This window comes from Neltuma alba, unplaced genomic scaffold (genome assembly GCF_004799145.2).
Source record: "Neltuma alba isolate B1F8T4 unplaced genomic scaffold, ASM479914v2 tig00001411_pilon, whole genome shotgun sequence".
Taxonomy (NCBI): domain Eukaryota; kingdom Viridiplantae; phylum Streptophyta; class Magnoliopsida; order Fabales; family Fabaceae; genus Neltuma; species Neltuma alba.
This window is the reverse complement of record NW_021632452.1, coordinates 1-23,826: the sequence shown is the minus strand read 5'-3', so window position 1 is coordinate 23,826 and position 23,826 is coordinate 1. Positions and strand designations below refer to the sequence as shown.

Here is a 23,826-nt window from a genome sequence, read left to right as displayed (position 1 = left end):
TAAAGTTTACACTGATGATCTCAATTCTATAAAGTCAGAGAGTGTACATATATAGCTTTTTTTTTTTTTTTAACGGAGTATATATGTAGCTTTTAACAAAACGAAAATATTAATGTGAATACTAAGTACTAACTCCAATCCATCCTTAATATAAGAGCCTCATAACTAATCTGTGAATATTAAAATAATTAGTTAAGTTAGTTATTTGTAATAAATGAATATTGTTTTTTTTTTCCTGAAATACCATTTTTAATCATATACATTAGAATAAAAATCCTTTAACATGGGCAATTGCTATGAATATTGGAGAAAAAATGGACTGAGGTCTTATATTTAAAAAAATAAATTAAATCTTCAACTAGTTTTTATATTTATTACTCAATAAATCATAGGTTTTTGAGCCATAATCTAAACAATTATGAATCATCATCTGCGCAACTTACTTCAATTATGTCATTAGCTTACGCCTCATTCAACTACATTCAGATTCAGATCCTTCATACTGTCGCATAATTCCCATTTTACTATTACAAGAGCTCTAAATTACCTGACGAGAATACCCAGAAGTTCCAAGATCGGCGGCCATAAGCTTCTTTTTAAAGCATCCCTCTCTGTGTTTATATGTCTAGACATATATATCCGCCCTTCACAGGTAAGCTCTTTTATGTCCTCTATTATATTGCGATATATAGCTTGTGGTATGGCTGCCTTCAGATTCCCAGTAGACTCTTGTACAAGAGAATAATATAAATCGTGATTTGGAGGGGCCAAAAATTATGTGTTTTCAAGTGGTTAAGAAGACTTGCTTATGAAACTTTCCACAAGTTTCTTGTCTGGTTTCCTCTTTTGGTCTTTTTCTGGGGATGAGGGTTTGGGGACTTGAGGTGATCCTTAGCCACAATTCCACTCAAAATTTGAAATGAAATTAAGAAACATGAAATAGTCCCAACTTCCAATGAAGCTTAGAATCAAGTACCATATAAGATCTACATGAGACTCTTTCTAAGCTTGAATTTTCAGTAAAGAAAGAGAATTTTACATGTAATATTCTACACAGCAACAAAAACATCACTTCTATTTTCTGTACAGTGGTTCAGCTCTTGAACAGCTTAGTACCATACCTGTTTGTGTGAAATTACTATAATCTATTTGGCAAAGCTCATGATTACTGGTTGAGCCTGATTAACAAGAAAAGCACCTTCTCAAGAAGACAAAACTTACAGATAACATATATGTTCTTCTTCAAAAACTTGAAATCTCTGATCAGCTGACAGATCGAAGTTGAAGAAGTAGGAGCTCCCTTCAGTCCAAAATCGCAGCAAGAACATCTCACTCACTGTTTTGGGCTGCAAGGAACTCCCATTTCTGCAACTTCCATAATTCTGATGCAGAGCCACAAACTGACGATATATATGAGGAAGAAAGAGATCCAGAAGATCAAGGAGTGCAAGTTCAGAGGGTAAATGAGACTCCTTTATATATATGAACTCTACCTGCTTTGGTTCAATTAATGGAAAAGCAAACTTAGGTTTACTAGACCTCATGCATCTACCCCTAAAAGTTAAACTAATCCTTACTGTGAGTATGTGAGTAGTGAGACCAACAAAGTGCTTCCTTTTTGACAATCTTTGCTTTACTTGTCCCTCAAGAGAGATGTTATAGCCATAAAGGGGAGTCCCTAGGCAGGATATATAAACAGGCATAACTGGAAAATGGTTCATGACTCACAACTACTAAAGTAGGACATAAATGCTGTGAAAGCAACATTTGATGAAATATGGTAGAAAATACAAAGGGAAACTGATATTTTACCAAGAGTGTATGAGCTAACAAGAATTAACAACACTCTTAGAAAGGAATATAAATTACAAAATGCATAGGTTTGGCATTTTGTTTTCTTGTTCTCTTCTTCTGTTTGTGGTAGCAAGTGGTTATGGCTTTGCCCAATTATTAATTCCTGCTGATGCTGTGGTCCCTCTTCTGCAGAAATGATATCTTAATAGTGAGTGAGGCTTTCTAGGATTCTGGAAATCTCTCTGATTTGATCATCAAAGTTAAATGCTCACTTCTGTTTCCCATCAGGGGAATAGAGATGGGATTGAATTCCTACCATGATTCCTTTTTCAAACCCAGTGATAGGGAATGCATGTATCTGTCAAAGAGAATTCAAAGTTCCCAGAAAAGCAGGTAGGTATTCGGCTACAGATAAGTAATAAAACTCTTAAGAAATTCATGTTTGGTATTTGAAAATTGAAATACACATTTATATAGGGGTATCCTATATAATGTGAGAAAGTTTCAATTTTTGAAAAGTGAGTGCTAGCTTCGTGCCTTGGATTTCCATTGGTTGAGGTAATTGCAGATTCAGTGAGTTTGATTCCCATGGAGCACTGTCTTTTTTATGAGTTAGTGAGTGGGATTTATTAGGTGTGGGAAGTTTTAACTTTTTCAAAGAAGGCCTTTCGTTTGTATTCCATGACTGCAAAATTCCGTCACGTACAGAATAACTTGAGAATTTGAATCTGTTTATCTTCATATAGCTTTTTGGCTTTTGAATCTCTGCCTTTCTCTTTGGACTAGGCTCTTGAGCTTAAACTCTATGTTGCCAATACTTGTCCAAGAATTTGCTTTTCAGGATATATGGCTTTTTTTTGTTAACATTAGCAAATTAGCTTTACTAATTTTTTTAATTCAAAACTTAGTTATACAGCTATTATATTAAGAATCGGAGATAGTATTATATATAAATTTATGGGATACTATTTAATCATAGAGTAAAAATTACTATATCTAATTCTTAATTTAAAATTTAATTGACTAATTTTAGAAAATTGAGGGAATTAAATAAATTACTTAAAATATTATATTTATTATTTTTCTTCAAACTAATTTGTTTGATTTATAAATTAATATATAATTTAACAATACACATAACTATTTTAAAAAAATTATGTAATATATGCTATAATTAGATAATTCTTTAGCTACTTTAATTTTTTTAAATTTATTAACTAAGTCTTATATTGAGACCTAGAGGCATTACATTAAAATTAAAAATTAGTTCAAAATTGACAGAGGAGTACCAGTTGAACAATGACATTCTCTGATTTTGGTCCAAAAAGTACTGACATTCTCTGTGTTCAGATTGTTTTGTTTTTTTTTTTGGCCAGTTTGTATTCAGATTTCTTATGCTTGATCTTAATTACAAATTATATCCTTAATCACGCTCAACCTAAAAAATATTTGGATAGAATAAAACACATAGTTTTAAAAGTAATTTTACAGTATATAAAGTAACTATGTGGATGAATTTATCTCGATTTACAGAAAAATATTTTTAAAAAACAATTTTCTTGATCTCCAAATACCCCCTTAATTAGCTTCCATTATATCTAAAAAGGTGTTTGATAACATTGAAAATACTTTAAAAAAATGCTTCTATGCAAACCGAGATAAATTTTTTTTTTTCATATACTTAGTTTATTTATCATAAAATCATGATTTCATTTTCATCTCAACACCTTTAAGGTGAAGAAATCCAAAGCCATGTTAGTTTTTTGTGCTGATCTCTTTTTCATATTCGGATATCCCCATCGCTAATGACTAATTCCATTAATTTATGGAATCTGGAAATATTGGACCTAAAATTAGATATCCCGGCAACTAATTTTCTTGTTCGTACTAATCCATTAATTAAACGTCCCTAATATACGCCACCATCTTTCTTTGCCAAACTCTTTCTTTTTGGATTTTTTTGGGTCAAATCTTCCTTTTTGAATTTGAGGGCCCAGAAATGCTCCAAATCACAATGTGTCGTTTGAAGGTTCCGAAAAAGCCAACAAAAATTAGTCTAATTAATTAGTTAAGGAGTTCACTCATGCAGTTATGAGTTTAAATCTTGTTGGCAATATCGTGACTTATTAATGGATGATCTGTAAGTACCTTTTTATCCTAAATTTAGTGAATTTCGGAACTTAACTCACCCAATTTTTAAAAAAAAAATTCAAAAAAGAAAATCAAGAGGACTGGAGAGAAAATTCTCTAGAAGTAGACATGAAAAAAAAAAAACAATACCTGTAAGTTAGGACTACTTCTGGTTCTTAATATAATAGTTAGTTGACTAATTTGAGTAAATTAAAAAAATTACTTAAGTTAATTATTTGTAATAAATATGTGTTGTCTTTCCTAAAATATTCTTACTAATCAAATATATTGGCTAGAACTATTATTATTACAAGGATTATTTTGAAAAGAATAAGTAAATATGAGAGACAATATGAATTAAGGTATTATATTTAAGATTAAAATAAAACTCAAACGAGATCTTATATTAAGGACTGGAGATTATATATTTTATATGAAAATTTGTTTAAATTTCGATGTCAAACCATTAAAAAAAATTAAATGAAAAATTACTCACATTTTGGATTGGCATGACGAACAGTTCCTCATTTATAGTAGAATATCACACAATGTCCCGTTCATCACGCTCAGTTGCTCAATTAGAATAAAACTATAAAGTATAAGCAAAGCGATGGCCTATGAGGCTAATGACAGAAGCAATTAGACAAAAATTAAAGGAAGATATAAAAAATTAATTTGTAGGTAGCTATAATTTATTTCAATTTTGAATTAAGTTCTTATAACTTATTTTGTTCAAATTGGACTATTATAATTTGGTCTGTTATAGTCATTCATCTTTGCGTGTAAAAATCATTAATTTTAATTTATAAAATTTCTACACGATTTAAAATTGAGATAAGTTATAAAGACTTTCAAGTACTTGCAGGATAATTTTCCAACGTAAAGATCAGATACATGAAACGAAAAGGTATTGACAACATGCACATATCACCAAGCAATCTAACAAGACACTTCAAAAGTGAAATTAAAAGGGAAAAAAATTGAACATCACCTACGTTTCTTAGACTTAAAATATACATGCTGGGTAGTAACTACAGGGAAGCAAAAGAATCCGCAGGTTGATAGCTTAGGAGAAGGAGGATCCCTGGACGGTGGCGCAACCTTGACCTTCCGGTAGTATATGGTTTCTCCGGTGGATTGGCTCCGGCCAACCAAATCCGCGGTGGCTCCAACGCTTCTGGAATGCCTTAGATTTCTGGGTTCCACCACTTTTTGATGTTCATCATCGCCTCCATGATTAGCATTTGGTTGATGATTAGTGTCTCTAATAAACTCATCAGACACAGACTTGTTATTCCATACCGTTCCTGAAGAGCCTGATCTTCTGTAGGATGTCACTGACCTCTTCAGCTCAGCCATTTTTCTGGGTTGAACTTGATATATGGTTGAAGGGTGATTCTAAAAAGGCCTTTTGGATCGTTTGGTTTTGTGAATGAGAAAGCGGCTTCACATAAATATAATTTACAAGAGGAACAAGAAATATAGGAAGGCAATTAATGGGGGAATTTATTGTGGGATTTTGGTGGGATAAATGCTGCAGATTCTTTGCAAATAAAGTGAAATGAAGTTATAGTGGGAACTCATTAAATGACTGCTTTTAGGATGTGATGGGATTCAATGTCACTGTATTTAATTAGTTTTGTTTTTTATGAATTGATTCTTCGCATGAATTTTAGTGCTGAAATGTATATACATGAACCAGCCTTATTTGCGTTCAATGCAAATGAGGTACTCCTCGTTGTATTTGATGAATGCTGATCTGATAAGATTTCGACCATTTAACTTTGACTTAAATGGTACTAGGTTTATGATTTTTAAATAATAAATTTATTTGTGGTGAAAAAAATAATGAGAAGATTATTTTTACGTTCAATTTTGTACCTATAGAAATAAATTAATTAAATTTAAACCATCGAATCTTAATGTTGAGGGTATATAAAAAATTCTAGGAAGTTCCTTCTTATTTTAAATACAATGCATAGACTAGTTACCTATGTCTATCTCAGTTATTAAAAAAATTTTCCCATGTCCTTCATTAAATATAAATTTATTTTATGAGTTTTATCAAATGTTTGATAAAAATTCAAAATTAATTCGGGCATTTTGTAAAAAAGATTACACTTTTTGACATACTTGTGAAAATAATACTAGTTTTAACTAATTTTTTGGTCTTCATAAATCAGATATTTTTTCTTATATAAACAAGCCGAAATTATACCCAATCTCAAACGTGAGGTGATAATTTCACCAAAGGTTGGGGCAGTTATACCAAGGTTAATATTACCTCTAATCTACTTATAAAACTTTATTTATACATTATAAATAAAGTCTTATAATTAAAACTGAAATAGTATTAAGGCATAGGATTTCAACCAATGGCTTAAAATGATGTCATTTTTAGGGTCAAGTTAGCAACTTTCACAGTTATTATATTGAAAAGTGGGGCTCAGCCCTCCAAAAAATTATTAAAAAAAAATAAAGTGGGGCAGAATCGCAAAGCAATATTGGAATTGGGAATTAATAGTCTCATTCTGGTTAATTTACGTTAGGCTTTCTCAGTAGTTTAAGTTTGATTCATTAATTTTTTTTTAAAAAAAAAGTATAGTTTTAACCTTTTAATAATAAAATTTTTAGTTTTTTTTTTGTAATAATCTTGAAACTTAAATTTAATATATAAATATTTAAAAATATTTTATTGACATTTGAGATTTTCATGTCATTATTTTTTTTTATCGATTTTAGCCTTACAAGATTAAAAATATACTCTCCTTTCTTTACTTAAAGAATCAAAATGAAACATTATATAAAGTTAAAAAAATCTACAAGTATATTTTTGCTGTTTTTTATTATTTATTTGCTCTTGTATTAAAAAGTAGTCTTTTTTTTTTTGCCAAAAAAAATTTGCTCAAAGATTACTATTCTGGTCTTATTTATAAGTCACTTCCAACATATTTTACACAGATAAAAAAATAAATGCCATTAATTCTTATTTAAAATTTAACAGCTTTTTAATTTTATCATTATTTAATATACATTATAACTTATATAAATAAAGTCAATACAATAATAAATGAAAGATAAAATTGTACATTCATATAAAAAATTTCTCTTAATATCCTATAAATAAGACTAAAAATATCTTCTCTTTCTGTTTTATAAATAAAACCGGACGAGTATATACTAGTATATAACGGTGCTGCTTATTTGGTGAAATGAAAAATAAAATGAGAATTATTATATCTTATATTCCAATTTTAATAATAGTAATGTTATTAATACTAGTTACTTTACTTTAGTATGAGTAGCAACATACAAAAGGATCCCATGTGATAAATATCATTCCGACGTGGAAAGCACAACAACAAAAAATGAAAAAAAGGAAATGCTACGGGGCCTGCACGCACACACAGTGTGAATGTGTGATACCGCTTCCACACATCTGGATGTCAATGATAATTTTTGGGCAGCGCCTCTTTGTTCAGCTGATTAGAATAGATTAGAATAGACACCCGAATTTCGAAACTGAGGCTGCTAATCCTTACTATAAATTTCAAATAATTAATTTATAAGTTATAAATAATAAATAATTAGTTAAAAAAATAATGAATATGTTAGAAGTATATTTTTGTTACCAAATATGTTCTTATAATGAATGAGAAAAAATATTAAAAAAATACGATAAGAGAGAAATAATTAAAGATTACATTAAAAAAATACATTAAATATTATGACAAACCTAAATTAAAGTTTATTAAATAGAGCATATCTCTCTCTAAATTTGAAGCTTATAACTAAAACAGGAGAGAGTAATTTTAAGTAAATTAAGTCACTTGTTTTCGATTTGAAAGCCTAATAAAGGTGCACATGTAATTGACACTCCCTTGGTATGACTACTGGCCATGGCCAATAAAAAGAATTATTCCATAAAAATAATTTAAAACCAAGCTATGAAAAACAGTTTCATGTTTTTATTAAAAATAATTAAGGTATAAATCTACATATGAAGTATTTGTAAATGCAAACCATAACATTCAATTAGGTGCAAAAATGCACAACCATTTATTTAAGCAAACATACTGTTACTTTTTAATGGTAAAACCCATGTCCGCTTATGCTTTAAGTTAACAAACATTTGCTTAAATTAACAATTATGACATTTTTGCACACTTTTGTAATGCTTTAAGTGCACATTTGCACATATTTCATGAGTAGATTCGCATTTTAACTATTAGAAGATACACTAAAAACTGCATCTAAAATTTCTCGAAAAACAGATGTTTCAAGAGTGGGTGGGGAGAGTAAGTTAACCCCAGGAGGGAATATCTTTTATTGACAGCCACATGCTCAGGCCATGAACAACCGAATGGCCAACTACAAAAATTTTCAGAATTCAAAAAAGCCACTTCAGAACAATCATCATCATCATTTCTCTATGGTATGCAGTTCAGGACTTATTCCATGTTTGAATTCATCCGCAGCCAGCTGTTTTTGTTAAGAAAATCACTTCATTCTACAAATTCTGTACCCACAGGTGCTCAGATCAGATGCTACAATCTCATATTTCTCAAAATTTGTAAACCATTTGCTCAGTGTATCCAAGCTCTTTGAGTATGCCAGAAACCTGCAGACAATCACCCATAAAGAGCACTAACTTAGATCTGGATTTTTGTGCCAACGACAAGCTACCCCAGTGGCACCACCAGTTGCTACGCTTGGATGAAGTCCCAAAAAAACTTAGATCCAGGACAACTAAAACGTAACAGTTTTATACCTCTCCTTGTGTCCAGTCTTTAGCCTTTTCGCCAGATACATGTTGCATCATGCCTGGGGGTCCACACACCTGATGCATGCAGGAATAGGTCACATTAGTCGAAAATCTTTGAAACTACAACAATTTTAATGATAGCTTTTCCAAATAACAACAATAAATCAATGCCCGACCAGGAAATAGAATAACTGTAACTCATGTAAGAAAAGCATAACTTAATGATGTCCCAGAAAGATTCAAATAATCTCAAATCGTGTAAAAAGTCGACGATTATCCGAAATCTTTAGGTGGCGACCAAGATTAGCTGCATAAGCCTTCTGAAGCTTGGAAAGCAGTATATTTGTCATGGCCCCTCAATTGGCTTTGAAGGGGCTCATAACAGGTCAACCAGAAGTTCCAGACATTTCATAGTAGGGATACTTAGATATGCTCTAAACAATAAATATAAAAGAAAACATATTTTAATATCCTTGGAGATTCACATTGTTTCAATGTATGAAGAAAGGAACCAAAGCAAGTGCCAGATCTTATTTAGAATCTTTTTATGGATATGTTCACAACAGCTAAACTTACAAGGATAAGAGTATCATCGCCAGGAGCAGGTAAGCCTTTCTCAGCCATGTCCTCTGATATGTAACCTACGCCACCTCTCCAATTCTTCGTTGGATGATCTACAGTGTAGAATACCTGCAAATTTTGTCAACAAGATTACATTAATCCAATGATCAATGAGATTTGACTTTGGAGCATAAATAATTACTAGTTAGGAAATAACATTACCTTTAAGTTAGGATGGCTAGCTGCTAAAACATCAAGCTTTTGTTTGAGGAGGATGTCATCTGGAGAGATATTAGCATACAGCAATGATATCTGTAAAGGTAAAAGGCCACCATAAGTTCTGATTTTCTCACGTTTGTTAGATATAACAAAAGCAAAGAACTTGGCATGAAGAAAATGACCCAAAAGGAATATTGGAAAATGAGTCAATTTTCCAAAAAAGATTCAGAAAACTAAAACCTTTATCATAAAATATTTACTTCGCTAGAGACGACGAATATCGGTTAAATTTGTCTACAGGAGGCTGATAAATGCTGATTTTAATATATTGTTTGATATCTTTTTAGAGATATTTATCAATTAAAGTGGGATAAATTGTATTGATTGTAGATATTTTGAATCAAATATTAATTGCATGAAATTAGAGATTTAATAGAAGATCTTATCATATTTTTATCTCTTTTTTAAATAATTGATTTTGGATTTTATGATAGCATCTCATTTTATCTTTTGCAGGCCTTAAAAATAAGGAAATAAAGATCATAGAAAGCTGAAAGGAAGGAAATAAAAAAATGCAAAAAGAAGGAAATTGGAGACACAGCTTGGATGGCATCAGATATGATATTATCTATATTTTTATGGATTCAAAAAGAGGACACAGAAATTATCCACATGCCTATCTTTGAGATTTGATTTGGATATATATTATATCTCCTCCTTCACGCAGATATCACAGCCGCCCCCCCTATTCCATTCCTATATATATCACCGTACACACACTCATATGGGACGCCTCACACCACCAGACCTCACTCACAAGCCTTCAGCTCCTCTCCGCATATACCCCGCCACGCCATCAGTTTTCATCTTTTTTCCCTTCCGGCCACACTCATACCCCACTCACACACCGTTTTCATATACCCCCCGTCCCCACCTTCAATTCCCATATATTCCCTTCGGCCAAATACACACCTCCATATCCTTCACACCCGCACGCGTCCTCCCTCTCACGCCATACAACTCCTCTTCCCTTCCATCAGGACCCGTGACGCCACCGCATCCATATTTTTATACGGCCAATCCTCACATTCATCTTTCACCGTAGCCTCCATGGATTCTCATTGTTTCAAATATATTGTGGATTCTTCTAGAGCTATGAGAGGCAAATTCCATTGTGCTTCTTGAAGATGGAGGAGTAGCTTGAGCTTGGAACTTCAACTAGGGGAGTATTTAGTTTTCCAATTAATTTTCTCTTGGACTTCATTAGATTTTTCCTGTGTTAGGAATATTTCATTTGATTTGGAGACTGAGATTATGCGTTATAATTTCTGTTAATTGGATTTTTGCAGTTTAATTTGAGTTGTATTACTTGGGATTTGAATTTATATATATTTCCTTTGCAATTATTGAAATTATTTTATCTGGCGCGTTGTTAGATTTTATGATTGAAATGTATTGCAATTGAGTGTCTCCGTGAGCATTCTTTGAGAGGGAAACAAGTTTTATTAACTCAATTTAAATTGCACATCAAGTGGTTTTTAAAAGTAACTTAACAACTTGATTACTATCTAGCGTTTAGGGTAGTTAAGTGTTGAGTTTACTTGACCCAAACCGTGTTTGGGGTTGTTTTTCTTAACTTGGTGAATTATTTTACTCCTATATCTTTTATTAAGCAAGGATAGCTACATTCTGTTTTCAAGAAGCATTCTCATCACTGATTTTCTAAAATTCAAACTTGCATTTTTCATTCATTCTTTATTAAAAATACCCAAAAAAATAGTTTAGATTTAATTCTTATTTTCATAATTAGTTTTATTAATTGAAAAATCCTTTTTCAACCCCCCTTTTTATTCTTTATCACTTAGTTAACTTAGGAATTAACAAAAGGCTCCTCAAGAGACACGACCCGAGTTGTGATTTACTGCATAATTTGGTTTTATTTTTGATTTAACCCAAGGCGACTAAAAAGGTTCAAATCAGAGGCCCCAGAATGTGCTTATATTTTGGCTACAGTATCTCATAATTTGCCTCGAAATTTCTGGTCCTTTGACCAACTACCACCTTGCTGATGCCCTAAGACATGTGTAACTGATGTACTGATATCGCTTTATAATTTTTTTTTATTTAAAAATGATGTTTAGTTCCCAATCTAACTTTAGAAAATATTTGGGAAAAGCAGGCTGCATGTCATATGGAAAGATAGAGTATGCGCAAATAAAGAGACCCATAACCTACCCGAGTTTTGTCGTCAGGATTCTTCAATATAGCTTCAATTACCTGAAGCATTGGAGTAATTCCTGTGCCTCCAGCAATCTGAGTGGCACAATAAAAAGCGGATTAATAAAGACCAAGTATGCATAGCTTGAGAATGTGTCATGGTTACCGGCTAGTATGGTTAAAATTCTATAATCAAATGCCAATCAACAAAAGAATGAGTAAATAGAAACAACAAAGTGCATTTTCGCCCCACAGGAAGGGGGGGGAGTGGAGGCCCCAAACATAGATAAGAGAATTGGATTATTGGAACAATAATAATTTTTAATGATGCATGTTGCAACGTTTAGAAAAGGGTTCTGGAAATTTGTGCACCGCAATATTGCAATGCCTTGTTCATATCATTATAAATCCTAAAATATCAAACAGTGTCCAAATAAAACAATAATGAACAGCTTAATTCATTTTACCCCGTAATAATCCAAAAAACACAATTGTATCAAGCATTAATACATTACTCCTCACATACCACCCAGTCAAGCTAGTGATTTCATTTCAAGTTCTTTCTCTAATTTAGTACGTAGTGAGCACAAGGAACAACAGTGGCAGGCAATTTTCATTGAAGGAACTTTACAAGTAGCATTCTACACCTTAGTTATTTGCATAATGACCAAGAAAATCATATCCTTCTTTAAAGAAAAGGGTTTAAGAAAATAAGAGGTGCAATGATTCGAGCTACAACATAGTGGCCTTTGCATGCCATTCCAATTTAGATAGATCATAATTGTTGCATGGCAAGCACTGCACCGCATGCCACGACCTGCCATTAACAAGTACGAGTTGGACCCTCCACCAGATTCACAAACATGAAAAAAAAAAAAAAAACACTGCTGACTAATCTAAATCATGATAATCGATAGTTCAATTCTGACTCCCAGATTTCATCACCGCCAATGAATGCCATAATCAAGAGACTTACCATGCCAATATGCTTCTTCATGTTGGGCGTATATCGGAGCTTTTCAATGGGCCTGGAAAAAGCGATAACATTCACATATAAAGTTAAAGGCAGGAGAAGTATTCAGTCGATCTTTTAAGGCTCTTGCAAATGATATACCCTTTCACTTCAACCACATCGCCTGGTTTCAGGCTTGCAAAATGCTGACTCATTTTTCCTTCAGGGTACACCTGCAACAATTTGAAATATAAAGCATTCAAGCAGCTCTCTTAGTTGCGGACTATAATAAATAACGAGACATGAACTGTAACTCCCCTAATGAGTGACATACCTTGATCAACAAATCAAAGTATCCCTTAGATTCTGGATCTGATATAGGAGTATACCTGGAGTTTGAAACATAAATACCTTCTTAAATCAATCTCTATGAAAGGCCAATGACTAGCAAAGAAATTAAAGTATCTAAGACATGACATCCAAATTAAGAGCAAACTTTAGTACTTTATTCTTCTCAAACTTCTACTTCCATCCTTTCCCTCAACCAAATTAGACTATTACTGATTATAACTAAAAATAAATAAATAAATAATTCCCTACATTGACATAGATTAAAATCAATTTTAGATTATATTGGAGCAACTAATTATAACATGAATATTCCACCTTAGAAGGATACAAATGAAAGAAAAGTAAAAATAAGTCATGCGTTGACTGTAAATCATAATAGCAAAGCTTCTTATACTTTCTAGTTTGATGCTTCCGTATTTGCCGATTGCGCCAGAGTTAACATGATGGAGAACTCTGCCCCTTGCTTTCTTACTCTCAGACGTTTTAACACCATCATATTACCCCCAAGTGCACCAAAAAGAATATAAAGAAAACAGTGCCAACATACAACTAGCTCTCGTAATAAAAGGATAAAACCTTTACAGTCTACAAGGCAATACGTTACAAAGCATATTTATTGCTGTTCTATTTTCTGGTGCTAGGGTAAGGCAAATCTTTGTTACATTCTGGCAAGATAGTGTAAGGGGATGTGGTAATGGTGTAAAAATACACAGTTCAAAAATTAATTTTACGCTACAAGATTCAAAGAAGGACAATGAAATAATCACTTAGCAAAAACACTTACGGACGAATGACATATTTTGGTTTTCCTTCAGCATCTGGTCCCAATGGAGCCCTGCAATTTCAGGGATGATTTGAGGGCACAACACAGTGAAACATATTTTAAAATTCTACATTATGTTGTAAAACCACATGAATCATAAACAGTAATAAACCTTGTAAGAATGCAAGAGGCAACATCCAAACCCAGCTTCTTATCGGGATCAAATGTAAACCTGAAATACAGAGGGGAGAGATGTTACGCTGAAATGAAAGGTAGGCAGCAGAATCACACGTAGAGAGGCATTTACATACATGAAAGTAATAGAATTATGAAAAAGCTTGCTTTCAATTTGCTATTTATAGCATACAATTCATAATAAAATTCAACATTGATTAATGATAAACAAATTAGTTATCCTCATACGGTCATACAGAATTACTGAGGAGCAACTAAAATAACAAAAATCTACAAAAGAAGTGTGATATGGACCAACGCTTCATGTTAACAGCATGTATAATGCTAAAAAGATTATGCTCAAGTTATATATTTTAGGCCTTTGCGTTTGCAATTTAGATTGAAATATTTTCCCTAATTACTTCTCTCATGGAAATACTGATTTATATCCAACTTTCTCCAGAAAGACTGAACATCAACTTAAGCTGCATGTCATAAAGGATATGGTGACTCATGTGACCGACTGGATACAAGGAGGCACATTTCATGTGGCTTACATCCTTTTAATTGAAAAGTGAGTGACATGAGTCAACAAAATCAGAGGAAATTAAAAAAAAAAAAAAGGCGTCACCCTGAAAAATCAGATAGTGATCAATACATTTAACATCATTGACAAAAAAAAAATTCATAATTTGTGTTTGTCCTATACAGTATACCTGAATAACTTGGAATTGTGACTAACCCTGGCAGTGTCTTGCAACTTAAATTCGATCCATTTATCAGGAACCAAAGCTGAAATGATTAGAAGAAATCCTCAATCTTCCTAATGAAACAGTTGAAATAAAACAAATTCAACTAACATGTGCCATAAACTAAGAACAATCATATAAAAAAGAGAAATATCTTTGTCACCATATTTGATTCAGAAACAAGCAGTTCCCACAATGTTTCTTGAGAATTGACCTTAGGACTCTAACTCCATGAATCATTATAATGATAAGTAATAACAATAAATAGTTCTTGTAGTAAATTTGTACCGACGATGGAAAGTGACAAATAATTATGTTCAACTACGCGGGTGCTTGAATGATACATGTTCACCTACAGAGGAATATACTCACCAATATTTTGACTTTTCTCTTCTTTTATTTCATCCAAGTGAACCTACAGATGGACATGGCTTGAGTATTCTGGTCAGACAAGAACCGATACTAGAACAAAAAATTCAAATAAAATACTGCAAACAAGGGGCAGTTATTTCAGACAAACTACAAATTCAAGATGAAAAAAAAAATTCTGTTGCTGTCATTCAAAATATTTGGACCAAATATTAAGCATACATTGTTCATGACTATTAGACAACATTGTTCCAACTAATTAAATTCATCTCATTACCAACACAATCCTAATCACATATGACATTATGGTTATCTTCCCGGAGTTTCTTTTTCCGTCATTTCGTTCTTGCCATATATCCCTCGGACATGGGGGACACTTGTTTTCATCCATCGAATGATCGTCCCAAGAGGTACGAGTGCAACAAACTACTTCAGATATCATAAGCTCTCTTCCGAGCCGCCAACAATCCGAAAATATACACAAAAAATAAGCAAGCGCAATTTCATCCATAGAAAACAACTCAAACCATGAGAATGACAATTTAAGTCGCATAATATATTTCACATTACACAGCAGCAAATCAGCTAGCAAGCAACTGCTGCACATCGCATTAGCGATCAGATGAGAAAAACAAAATGGCAGGATATCATAAGAAATTACCAGGTTGGGTGAGGAATAATAGTACAAGTAGGAGAATCCACCGGTGATCGCCGCAACTGCACCAAAAGGAACCCGAAACTCACTATGACTGGATTTGGAATGGCCACCAAGAACATTGGTCAATGAAATCGGAGTGGCTCTTGCCAGCCTTCGGAAGAAAGTCGCCATTTTCAGTTTGCTGAGGCAAGAAACGAATCAGTGGAAAGAGGGCTCCAGCTCAAGACTCCAACTTTAGGGGACGCCAACTGTCTAAATAAGAAGAAGGGCCTCCCTTGTTTGGGGCGTTTGTTTGGGAAATGTCACTGTGCGTTGAATCTATTCGAGAATGTGATGGACGATGGGTCACATGTTTGGGTGATGCGATATTGGGCCAAGTCAAAGTGTATACCATTTCAATGGAGGAACTCTTGCAACCTGTCGCCCCATTGCGTAGTGTGAACGGACAGGTCTTGATTTTCAGAATTTAGCCCAACTGGTGTTATTTCAGGATCTTGAACAATGAATAGCTGGTATTTAATGGAGTATTTGGTTGGACAAAATTTTAAGTATAATTTTTAATTTTTAATAATAACATGACATGTAAATACTTTTGTAAGTCGTTGGCATTAAAAAAAAAAAGTAGATACTTTTGTAAGTTTAATTGCATCTTGTCCATCATAGAAACTGTGCAGTAAGGCTACACTGTAATGACTTATTTATTTGTTCTATAACTAATTCATTATTATTTAGATTGTATTTAAATCAAGAGGGACGTTTACATTGAAATTGAGACCAACAAGATGGCCAAGAAAAAGAAGAATAATAAATTAAGGAAAGAAACCATAGCAGTATAGTATCTCCATTATAAAATGACGATCTCTAGTTGTTGACTTTGTTGTCTCAGGGCATACCACTCGCCCTTATCACTTATCAGTACTAAATCTCAGGTTCAATCCCATATGTGATCTCTTGTAATTAAAAAAAAAAAAAATTACGATCTCTAGCTGAGAAGATGGTAAAGCAGAATGCAGAGTGTAACAAAATCTTTACAACAAATTGAAGAGAAGATATAACTAACGAATTTCAGCCAGTTCCACAAATTTTAGAGGAACCAGTAGGTTGTTGTCAACCGCAAGGAATACCAAAAGGTACATTTTGGAAGGCCCAAGAGGAAATCAGACGATGGGCTATTGCATGAGGTCCTGGAACAAACATGGAAGCAAGTTCACCACTTTCTACGTTAAACCCTGCAGTTAAGCTCTGACTTTTTTCCACCCCCTTGCACATTTGTTCAACCTTTGACGCCGCAGTTCCTTGGGCTTTCTTGTACTCTGCCGCTGTCAATGCTTTTCTCACAGCTTCTCTACTGTACCACTGAGCATCTACCCATGCAAGTTGCAGATCCCATAATGGGGACAAAGAAAGAAAGAAAAACATTTGGTAAGATTGATACTGGGTAAGATTTCGACAGAGTTAATTGAAGAACTTAATAATGCACAAGGTACCTTCTAACTCTTTCTTGTCCACATTGATGTCAAGGGATTTTGCATATGCAAAGAATCCAACCATCAGCTGGCATGGCATGCTACTTGGTCCAACTAGGAACAAAGCCAATGCAGAATACATTATTAATTGACAGAAATAGGGAGAAACATATAATTTTAATTTTCTTAAGAAATGTACAAATAAGAGTATGCATAGTCATCCATTGTAACAGATTAAAAATTGCTACTCTCACAGAGTCTCGGGCATTTTCAAGAAATTATCCAACCAGACAGGATTCCCAGTGACAGAAAGAAGAAAGAGTATCTCCCATCCCCACCCTTCGGCATGACAGAAACATCAAAGTTTGGAGTTAAATTAACTGCAAGACATGCAACTTAAGTAATACCAGGCCATGGCTGAGAGCTGTGATATACAACCTCTCCCACTTCAATGCCTGTTTCTTCCCATGTTTCTCTTCTCACGGCCTCCTCCAAACTTTCTCCAGGCTAAAATGCAACAAGAGGATATAGGCTTACAGAATGTTGCCCCAAAAAAACAGGATTAGAACTGAAACAACTAGGAAATTATCCATGCATACAATTGATCCTCAAGCCAATGTAACCTGTTTTTAGTGACATCGCTTTTTCCTTCTTAGGAGAATATTGAACTTTCAACAGTTCAAAACCTAAAGTTTTTTGGTCCATCTGCACCCACAATGCTTACCAATTTAAAAAATGAAAAGAAATCCTAGAATTTCAGACGTTACAGAACAGAACTTCCTTAAATCTCAGACAGGAGACTGTCCTTTTTAATTTTTTGTTTTAATTATGGCCGTTTACAATGCCATTTGCTATTGTTGCACAGAAACTCCAATGATTTTACCTTCTATTTGGTCGGTTTAGATTTATAAATAAGAATAAGATATTGGTTAATCTTATAACATAAGACTTTGAATAATAGTCTGTAAGTTGATGAAGGCATCCACCTCTATGAAACCGGCTAAGCAGCTCCACATTCTTGGAACAAAACTTGATTTTCGACCCAAAAGGATGCAGTCATTCTCTCGGTCAATGACTAACATAATGACCACCTACATAAGATCACATGACCAGTGAAATCAGCAAAACACTCACCTCTATTGATTAATCACCACTTACAACAATAGCAAACCGGGTCAACTCGTGGATATATTCTCTTTCTGCATGATTCGTTAGAACATTGCTTTCGCCTCCCAGCTTCTATAGTAACTGTTTTCTCTCCACAGTGTCCACAAAATTGAGATATATTATGCCATTCCAGCAGTGCCCTGGCCTGGACAAACCCATTAATTAGGGAGACGCCGACCACTACACGTTTCATGGACTAAAGTATGATAAAAATTGACAACGAAGAAAGCTATATAATTACAAGCCGCCTTTTAACGTGTTTAATATGCAAAACCAAGGAATCAGAGAATTCCACAAAGTGTGCAACTTCTAATCGTTTTTGGACTTATAAAAAAAGATTATAATCACGTCTGATTTACTAATTATTGGAAAAGGGATGGAAAGAGCGTAACTTACATGACCAGCAATAGCCAAGTTTCCCATCGCTTGCAAGTCCGACCAATCGGAAGCAACCATGAGTGATCTCAACTCCACGAAACAGAAGTTCTTGCTTCCTAATTCAGCCAACAAGCCCTGCTCAGAAGAAACATCAATTGCCCAGTAAACGACATCGTCTTCTAAACACGAGCCCGCGTATACCAACGAGTCTCCACTCAATTGTCCACCAGAAGTTTCCAAGAGCACCTTGAGATCCCCCAAATTGACCCAACCCACATGCCAAATCTGCTGGGAATCCACGGAGTGAGCTGCCGAAGAAGAGGCTAAGGGTCTCCCATTTCTGAAAGGCAAGACCTTGAAACGTGGGGTGGATGAAGATTGAGTGGACACTGAAAGTTGAAATTTCAGGGATTCAAGAGCTGCGGTGGGTGAAAAGAGGTCGCTACGTTTGGAGGATCTGGATAATGGTGTATTGTCACTGTAGGCAGGAGGGTGCGAGTTGATGGACATGATGCCAAGGGAAGCCTTGTGTGATGAGAAAGCTCTGGATAGAGTAGTAGTATGAAGTGAAGTGGGAATTATGGAAGAGATGGTAGAGGATGAAGGCAATGGAAGAAGCTTTATCATCTTCTTGCATTGAGGCCTGTATTGAAGGAGGAAGAATGGAAGGTAACGGCCAGTGCCAGGGGTCGCTGAAGAATTATGTCATGAGTTAAGAGCGCCGATGACGACTTCATCGCTCACCTTCCTAATTGAGAACCTTGGCATTGGAACCGAAAAATCTTTCTATTGTCTTTTTTTTTTTCCTCAAATTAAACCACAATCTCCTTTCAAATTTAAAAATCAAACGGGGATGGAAATAAAATTCGATAATGCCATTGGGTTCAGTTCACTGGACAACCGTTCAGTTTCTTCATGTTCAATCATCAACATTTATAGCTCAAAAGGAATAACTGTGTATTTTTTTATTTTAATATTTTAGAGTTTTTTTTCCACTATTTTTCACATATTTTTTAAACAAATATAAATTTAATTAAATTATTAATGACTCATAGTAATACAACCTAGTAAATTTTTGAATTATATTTAGAAAAATATGTGCTTCTTATTTTTTACATTTCATAATTCAAGGATAGTATAAATTGTAATTGTTGAAATTTTTACATTTTACAATGATGGATATCAAAGGTTAAGTTGCTCTCTCTTTTTGTCAGAAGAGGTGTTCTCTTAGTTGCACACATATGGATGTGAGGATGTCTCTTTAACGAATTTTGGTATAATTTTTTTCACAGCCTGGATGTTAATTCTAATCTGTAAAACACATTCTCTTAAATTGCAGCTTTGCATTTCAAGTAGTAACACGCAATCAATACAGAAAGCATTTACGTTTGAAAGGAATGCATCTAGAAGTAGAAAAATTAACGACTTTACACCATTTGAATAATCATACGTTGATGTATAAAATAGAAATAGAATAAACATAATTTGATCAGAACCTACCCCGCCCACAAAACTTGGAGAATTATCTCAATGCCATCAAGAATCCAATAGACCCTTTGAACCAAAAAAAAAAAAAACTTTATAAACCACTGTGACAGAAAGAAGAAAACAAATAAACCTATGAAGTGATCACCAAGCATGAGTGACCCCATCTTATCAAAATTTCATGGAAAGCAAACTTTCCAAGACCCAAACTCCAGCTATCCAACTAAGCTACCTTGGCAATGGAAAGTCATCGAGCCAATCACCATAAATTCGATTGACCTTCTTGTTTATTTTCCACTTCAACAAATTCTTCTTTTTCTGCTCCTCCTCCTTTGAATCAAGTATACTTACAGCATTGATAGGAGACACATCATTTACAGGAATTGATGCAGCCCCAATAGCTTCTATTTCACTGCGTACACCAGGCACTTGTAACTCTGAATTGATATTGAGAGAATGCAATATCAGAAGTCAATTGATAGCAAAATAAACAGTATTATTTGGTAAGTTTTCACCTCAAATTCAAAACCAACTATTTACTGAAGTAAAAGAAAAGGCATCTCATATCTGATTATTAAGAGTGATGCTTATAGATGATGTCCTAATCATATCATAAGTATGAAAGCACAAGTTAGAAATCTATGAGAAAATACCGAAGGTCAATCACAAATGCAATTTACCATACTAACAAACCTCACCAAATAAGAAAATTTCAACATCAAATGCAATGGCTTTATGGAGGCAGGGCGGAGAGAGGTAAGATTTGTTACATCAAAAATTGCCGCAAACATCATAAAAGACAACAAGAGAATGCATATTCATGAACATAATTATCTTGTTTTAGCTTTCCCATTTGTCCAGGGAACAAACAGAATGGACACTGCACTCACATATTATGTATTGACATATATGAGCTTCAATGCATTCACCAAAAAGTCTAGGATGTATAGACTCAAACACGAACACAAAACATTCCGGTGCAATTTAAAATGTACTGCTAATTATTTAAAGCTTCACAAGTAATTTAAAGACTCAAACCACTAGAATGACAATTTAAAATGTCAAAGGTTCAAAGATGGGTTGACAATGACATTTGAAGATTCACATGTAATTTAAAATATACCACTAATTCTTTAAAGAATCAAATATTTAACAAATGTTAGTATCAAATATCAGATGTAATTTAAGGTATCACTGAAAATTTAAAAGGACAAAGACTATCTTTTTGAAGAGTAAGATATTAATGTTTTACTCAAAAAGTTAAGGGATAGGATCACAGATATGAATGCAGAAAGCCAGGTATAATTCAAAACATCACTGAAAGTCCAATGCGCCAAAGATCCCTTTCTAAAGGATAGGATGTCAATACCTTTGCGCAAAAGGAAAGAATATATGGACATAAACATGAACACATTTTTTATTAAAAAAAAAAAGGTGACAATATCAGTAACCTTAATAATGACCAGCAAGACTAGGACATAATCAAACAAACAAGAAAATGGAATTGTATGTATAATTTTAAAGTGCCTCTGCATCAACACTAACCTGCTTGTCCATGGGCAAAATGACATTTATCACCGAAAGGGCACTGTCCTGTTGTCTCCCACTTGCTACATAACTTAGTCTTCCAGAAAGGAGCCTTCCCATTTGTTCTGAAACCATCAGACCCAGTGGTGACAGTCTTATTATTGTCTGGATTACTAGGGCCATTCAAGTGCGACTTTGGAGATCCATTAGCTACAAGGCTTATAGCTGAGCTCTCCCTGCACCTCCCTGCATCATCCCTGAACTTGGACGGGTCTTCATGAAGAAAGTTGCACCTTTCACCATAAGGGCATTCCTCGCCATTGTAGTACTTCTTACACAGCTTCATCTTATGTATGATTTTCTGGTCATCGTCCCAATTTCCTGATGACCGTTCTTCATCGCGTAAACCAATAAGTTCTTGCCAATTTGGAGGTGGCTGCCTCATGTCCTCATTGCCATGAGCGAAATTGCAATTCTCGCCATTCCTACAGGTACCCATTCGGAATTTCGCACACAAGCGAGTCTTAAAAAAAATGTGGCTCGTTCCTCCTCTATTTGTTGGAGGATTTTGTGGGTGGTGCATTCTGGAATTCATGGGCGGCGGGAAGGGCGAGGGATCAAAGTGACTGCTTTCAGATGTCCTGGGCCTCTTGAACGGAGGAAGTTGATCAAATGTGGAATGTGAATCGAATAGTTCGTTGTTGATGGGGAATTGCGGCCACCTTCCATTGGAATCGTCATCCGCCGCAAATGGTAGTGGCGATAGCATGAAGGCAGAGTGGTGATCAGGAAAACTCATAGCAAAATTCTCAGAGATGAGATTGATCCGATGAAATAAAAGATGACAAAATGTACTCAATTCATACAACCCTTCCGAGACTGGATCCCATGGTAGAAGAGCCTGTAATGCTGAGTGGATTCAATAACTATAGCAGCTTCAAGAAATTGATGTGTTTTGAAGGAATGAATGATCAAAAGGACTACTTAATCACAAGACCAAATACGGGCTAACGCCTAATTCTCAGGGATTAAATCATAGAATCAAAAGATTATAAGGAAAACCAAGATTATGTACGGAATCGAACTGGAGATTGAATCAAACAGGTGGCTGGGAAGTTGGAAATTTTCAGCCTTTAATCACCAATTTAGGATTAGGAGTCCAAAGACTCAAAGCCTGTATTCCCTCCTAGAGAATAAAAAGAATGTTTGGAGGCAAGAGCAAGGTTTTAGAGTTTTATACCAAAAAGAAGTCAAAACCCTAGCCGCCTGTCACAAAACCTAAATGCAAAAGGAACAATGAATCAGCTCACAGAGATGAGTCCCACAAAAAGCCGTTAGGATTCTGGAACCTTTAATCACGCAGGAATCACCCAATAACAAGATAATTACAGTAAAATCATTATCATTAATAAATGTGAATTTCTTCTTTTGGCCAACGATTAAATGGGAAACCAAATTGCCAATATAGTTACTACTTCATCACATTTGGAACGTGTCCAAAGTATATTCATAGTGATATCTAAAAAAAAAAAAATACTTCAATCTATATTTCTCCACCTGTTAGTGATTAAATTTGAGACAATAAATAGAGCATAATGTTGAAATGTTTTTTAATCAATTAATAAAGCGTGCTTTCAAAATTATTAAAAAAATAAAAAAGAATTACAGTGAGTGACGTCTCAAATAAAATTCAATCATATATAAGTTCTAATCACTTGTAAATATTAAAAATTTTATCATATAAATATCATAGAATAAAAACCTGACTGAATCTGCAAGTTCAACTAAGAAATCGATCAACCAGTCAGTAGTCTAGTTTGATTTAGGCATTAAATCGGTCAAGAGTTGAACTAGTATCAAACCGGTTAAACCAATGTGAATCGATAAAAACTGGTGATGAATCATTTTGACTTATTATATTGTTATTAGTTTATTTTTTCTCACTCAACTCCTAATATCTTAGTTACTATAGATTTGAATGAATTTTAGTGATGATTTTGGTATCAATAATTATTAACTATAATATTGATGAATTGTAAAGATCAAAATTCTCAATGTTGTTGTACTTGTTATTGTCACAATCAAATTATTATTATATTTC

At 33.9% G+C, this 23,826-nt stretch overlaps 4 protein-coding genes across 4 annotated transcripts; all 4 read right to left on the bottom strand.

The window, feature by feature from the left end:
* Positions 1-1,217: 1,217 nt before the first annotated feature.
* LOC114756786 (uncharacterized) lies at positions 1,218-5,283 on the bottom strand. Its single transcript, XM_028945734.1, has 2 exons — positions 4,942-5,283; positions 1,218-1,493 (listed from the first exon to the last, which is right to left on the bottom strand). Exons 1-2 carry the CDS (start codon positions 5,281-5,283, stop codon positions 1,218-1,220), a joined length of 618 nt encoding a protein of 205 aa, XP_028801567.1.
* Positions 5,284-8,354: 3,071 nt separating this feature from the next.
* Positions 8,355-15,940, bottom strand: LOC114756796 (NADH-cytochrome b5 reductase-like protein). Its single transcript, XM_028945741.1, has 13 exons — positions 15,706-15,940; positions 15,048-15,090; positions 14,643-14,718; positions 13,925-13,984; positions 13,774-13,824; positions 12,973-13,027; positions 12,801-12,871; positions 12,663-12,714; positions 11,705-11,782; positions 9,473-9,562; positions 9,266-9,379; positions 8,696-8,764; positions 8,355-8,545 (listed from the first exon to the last, which is right to left on the bottom strand). The coding sequence occupies exons 1-13, from the start codon at positions 15,871-15,873 to the stop codon at positions 8,489-8,491; spliced, it is 984 nt and encodes a 327-aa protein (XP_028801574.1). The 5' UTR covers positions 15,874-15,940; the 3' UTR covers positions 8,355-8,488.
* A 545-nt stretch (positions 15,941-16,485) lies between these two features.
* On the bottom strand, positions 16,486-19,459 carry LOC114756804 (nudix hydrolase 19, chloroplastic-like). The gene is made up of 6 exons (XM_028945749.1): positions 18,732-19,459; positions 18,340-18,480; positions 18,155-18,259; positions 17,576-17,675; positions 17,190-17,282; positions 16,486-17,066 (listed from the first exon to the last, which is right to left on the bottom strand). The coding sequence occupies exons 1-6, from the start codon at positions 19,338-19,340 to the stop codon at positions 16,810-16,812; spliced, it is 1,305 nt and encodes a 434-aa protein (XP_028801582.1). The 5' UTR covers positions 19,341-19,459; the 3' UTR covers positions 16,486-16,809.
* Positions 19,460-20,117: 658 nt separating this feature from the next.
* LOC114756813 (zinc finger CCCH domain-containing protein 39-like) lies at positions 20,118-22,728 on the bottom strand. Its single transcript, XM_028945755.1, has 2 exons — positions 21,744-22,728; positions 20,118-20,635 (listed from the first exon to the last, which is right to left on the bottom strand). Exons 1-2 carry the CDS (start codon positions 22,522-22,524, stop codon positions 20,427-20,429), a joined length of 990 nt encoding a protein of 329 aa, XP_028801588.1. The 5' UTR covers positions 22,525-22,728; the 3' UTR covers positions 20,118-20,426.
* Between the last annotated feature and the right edge of the window lie 1,098 nt (positions 22,729-23,826).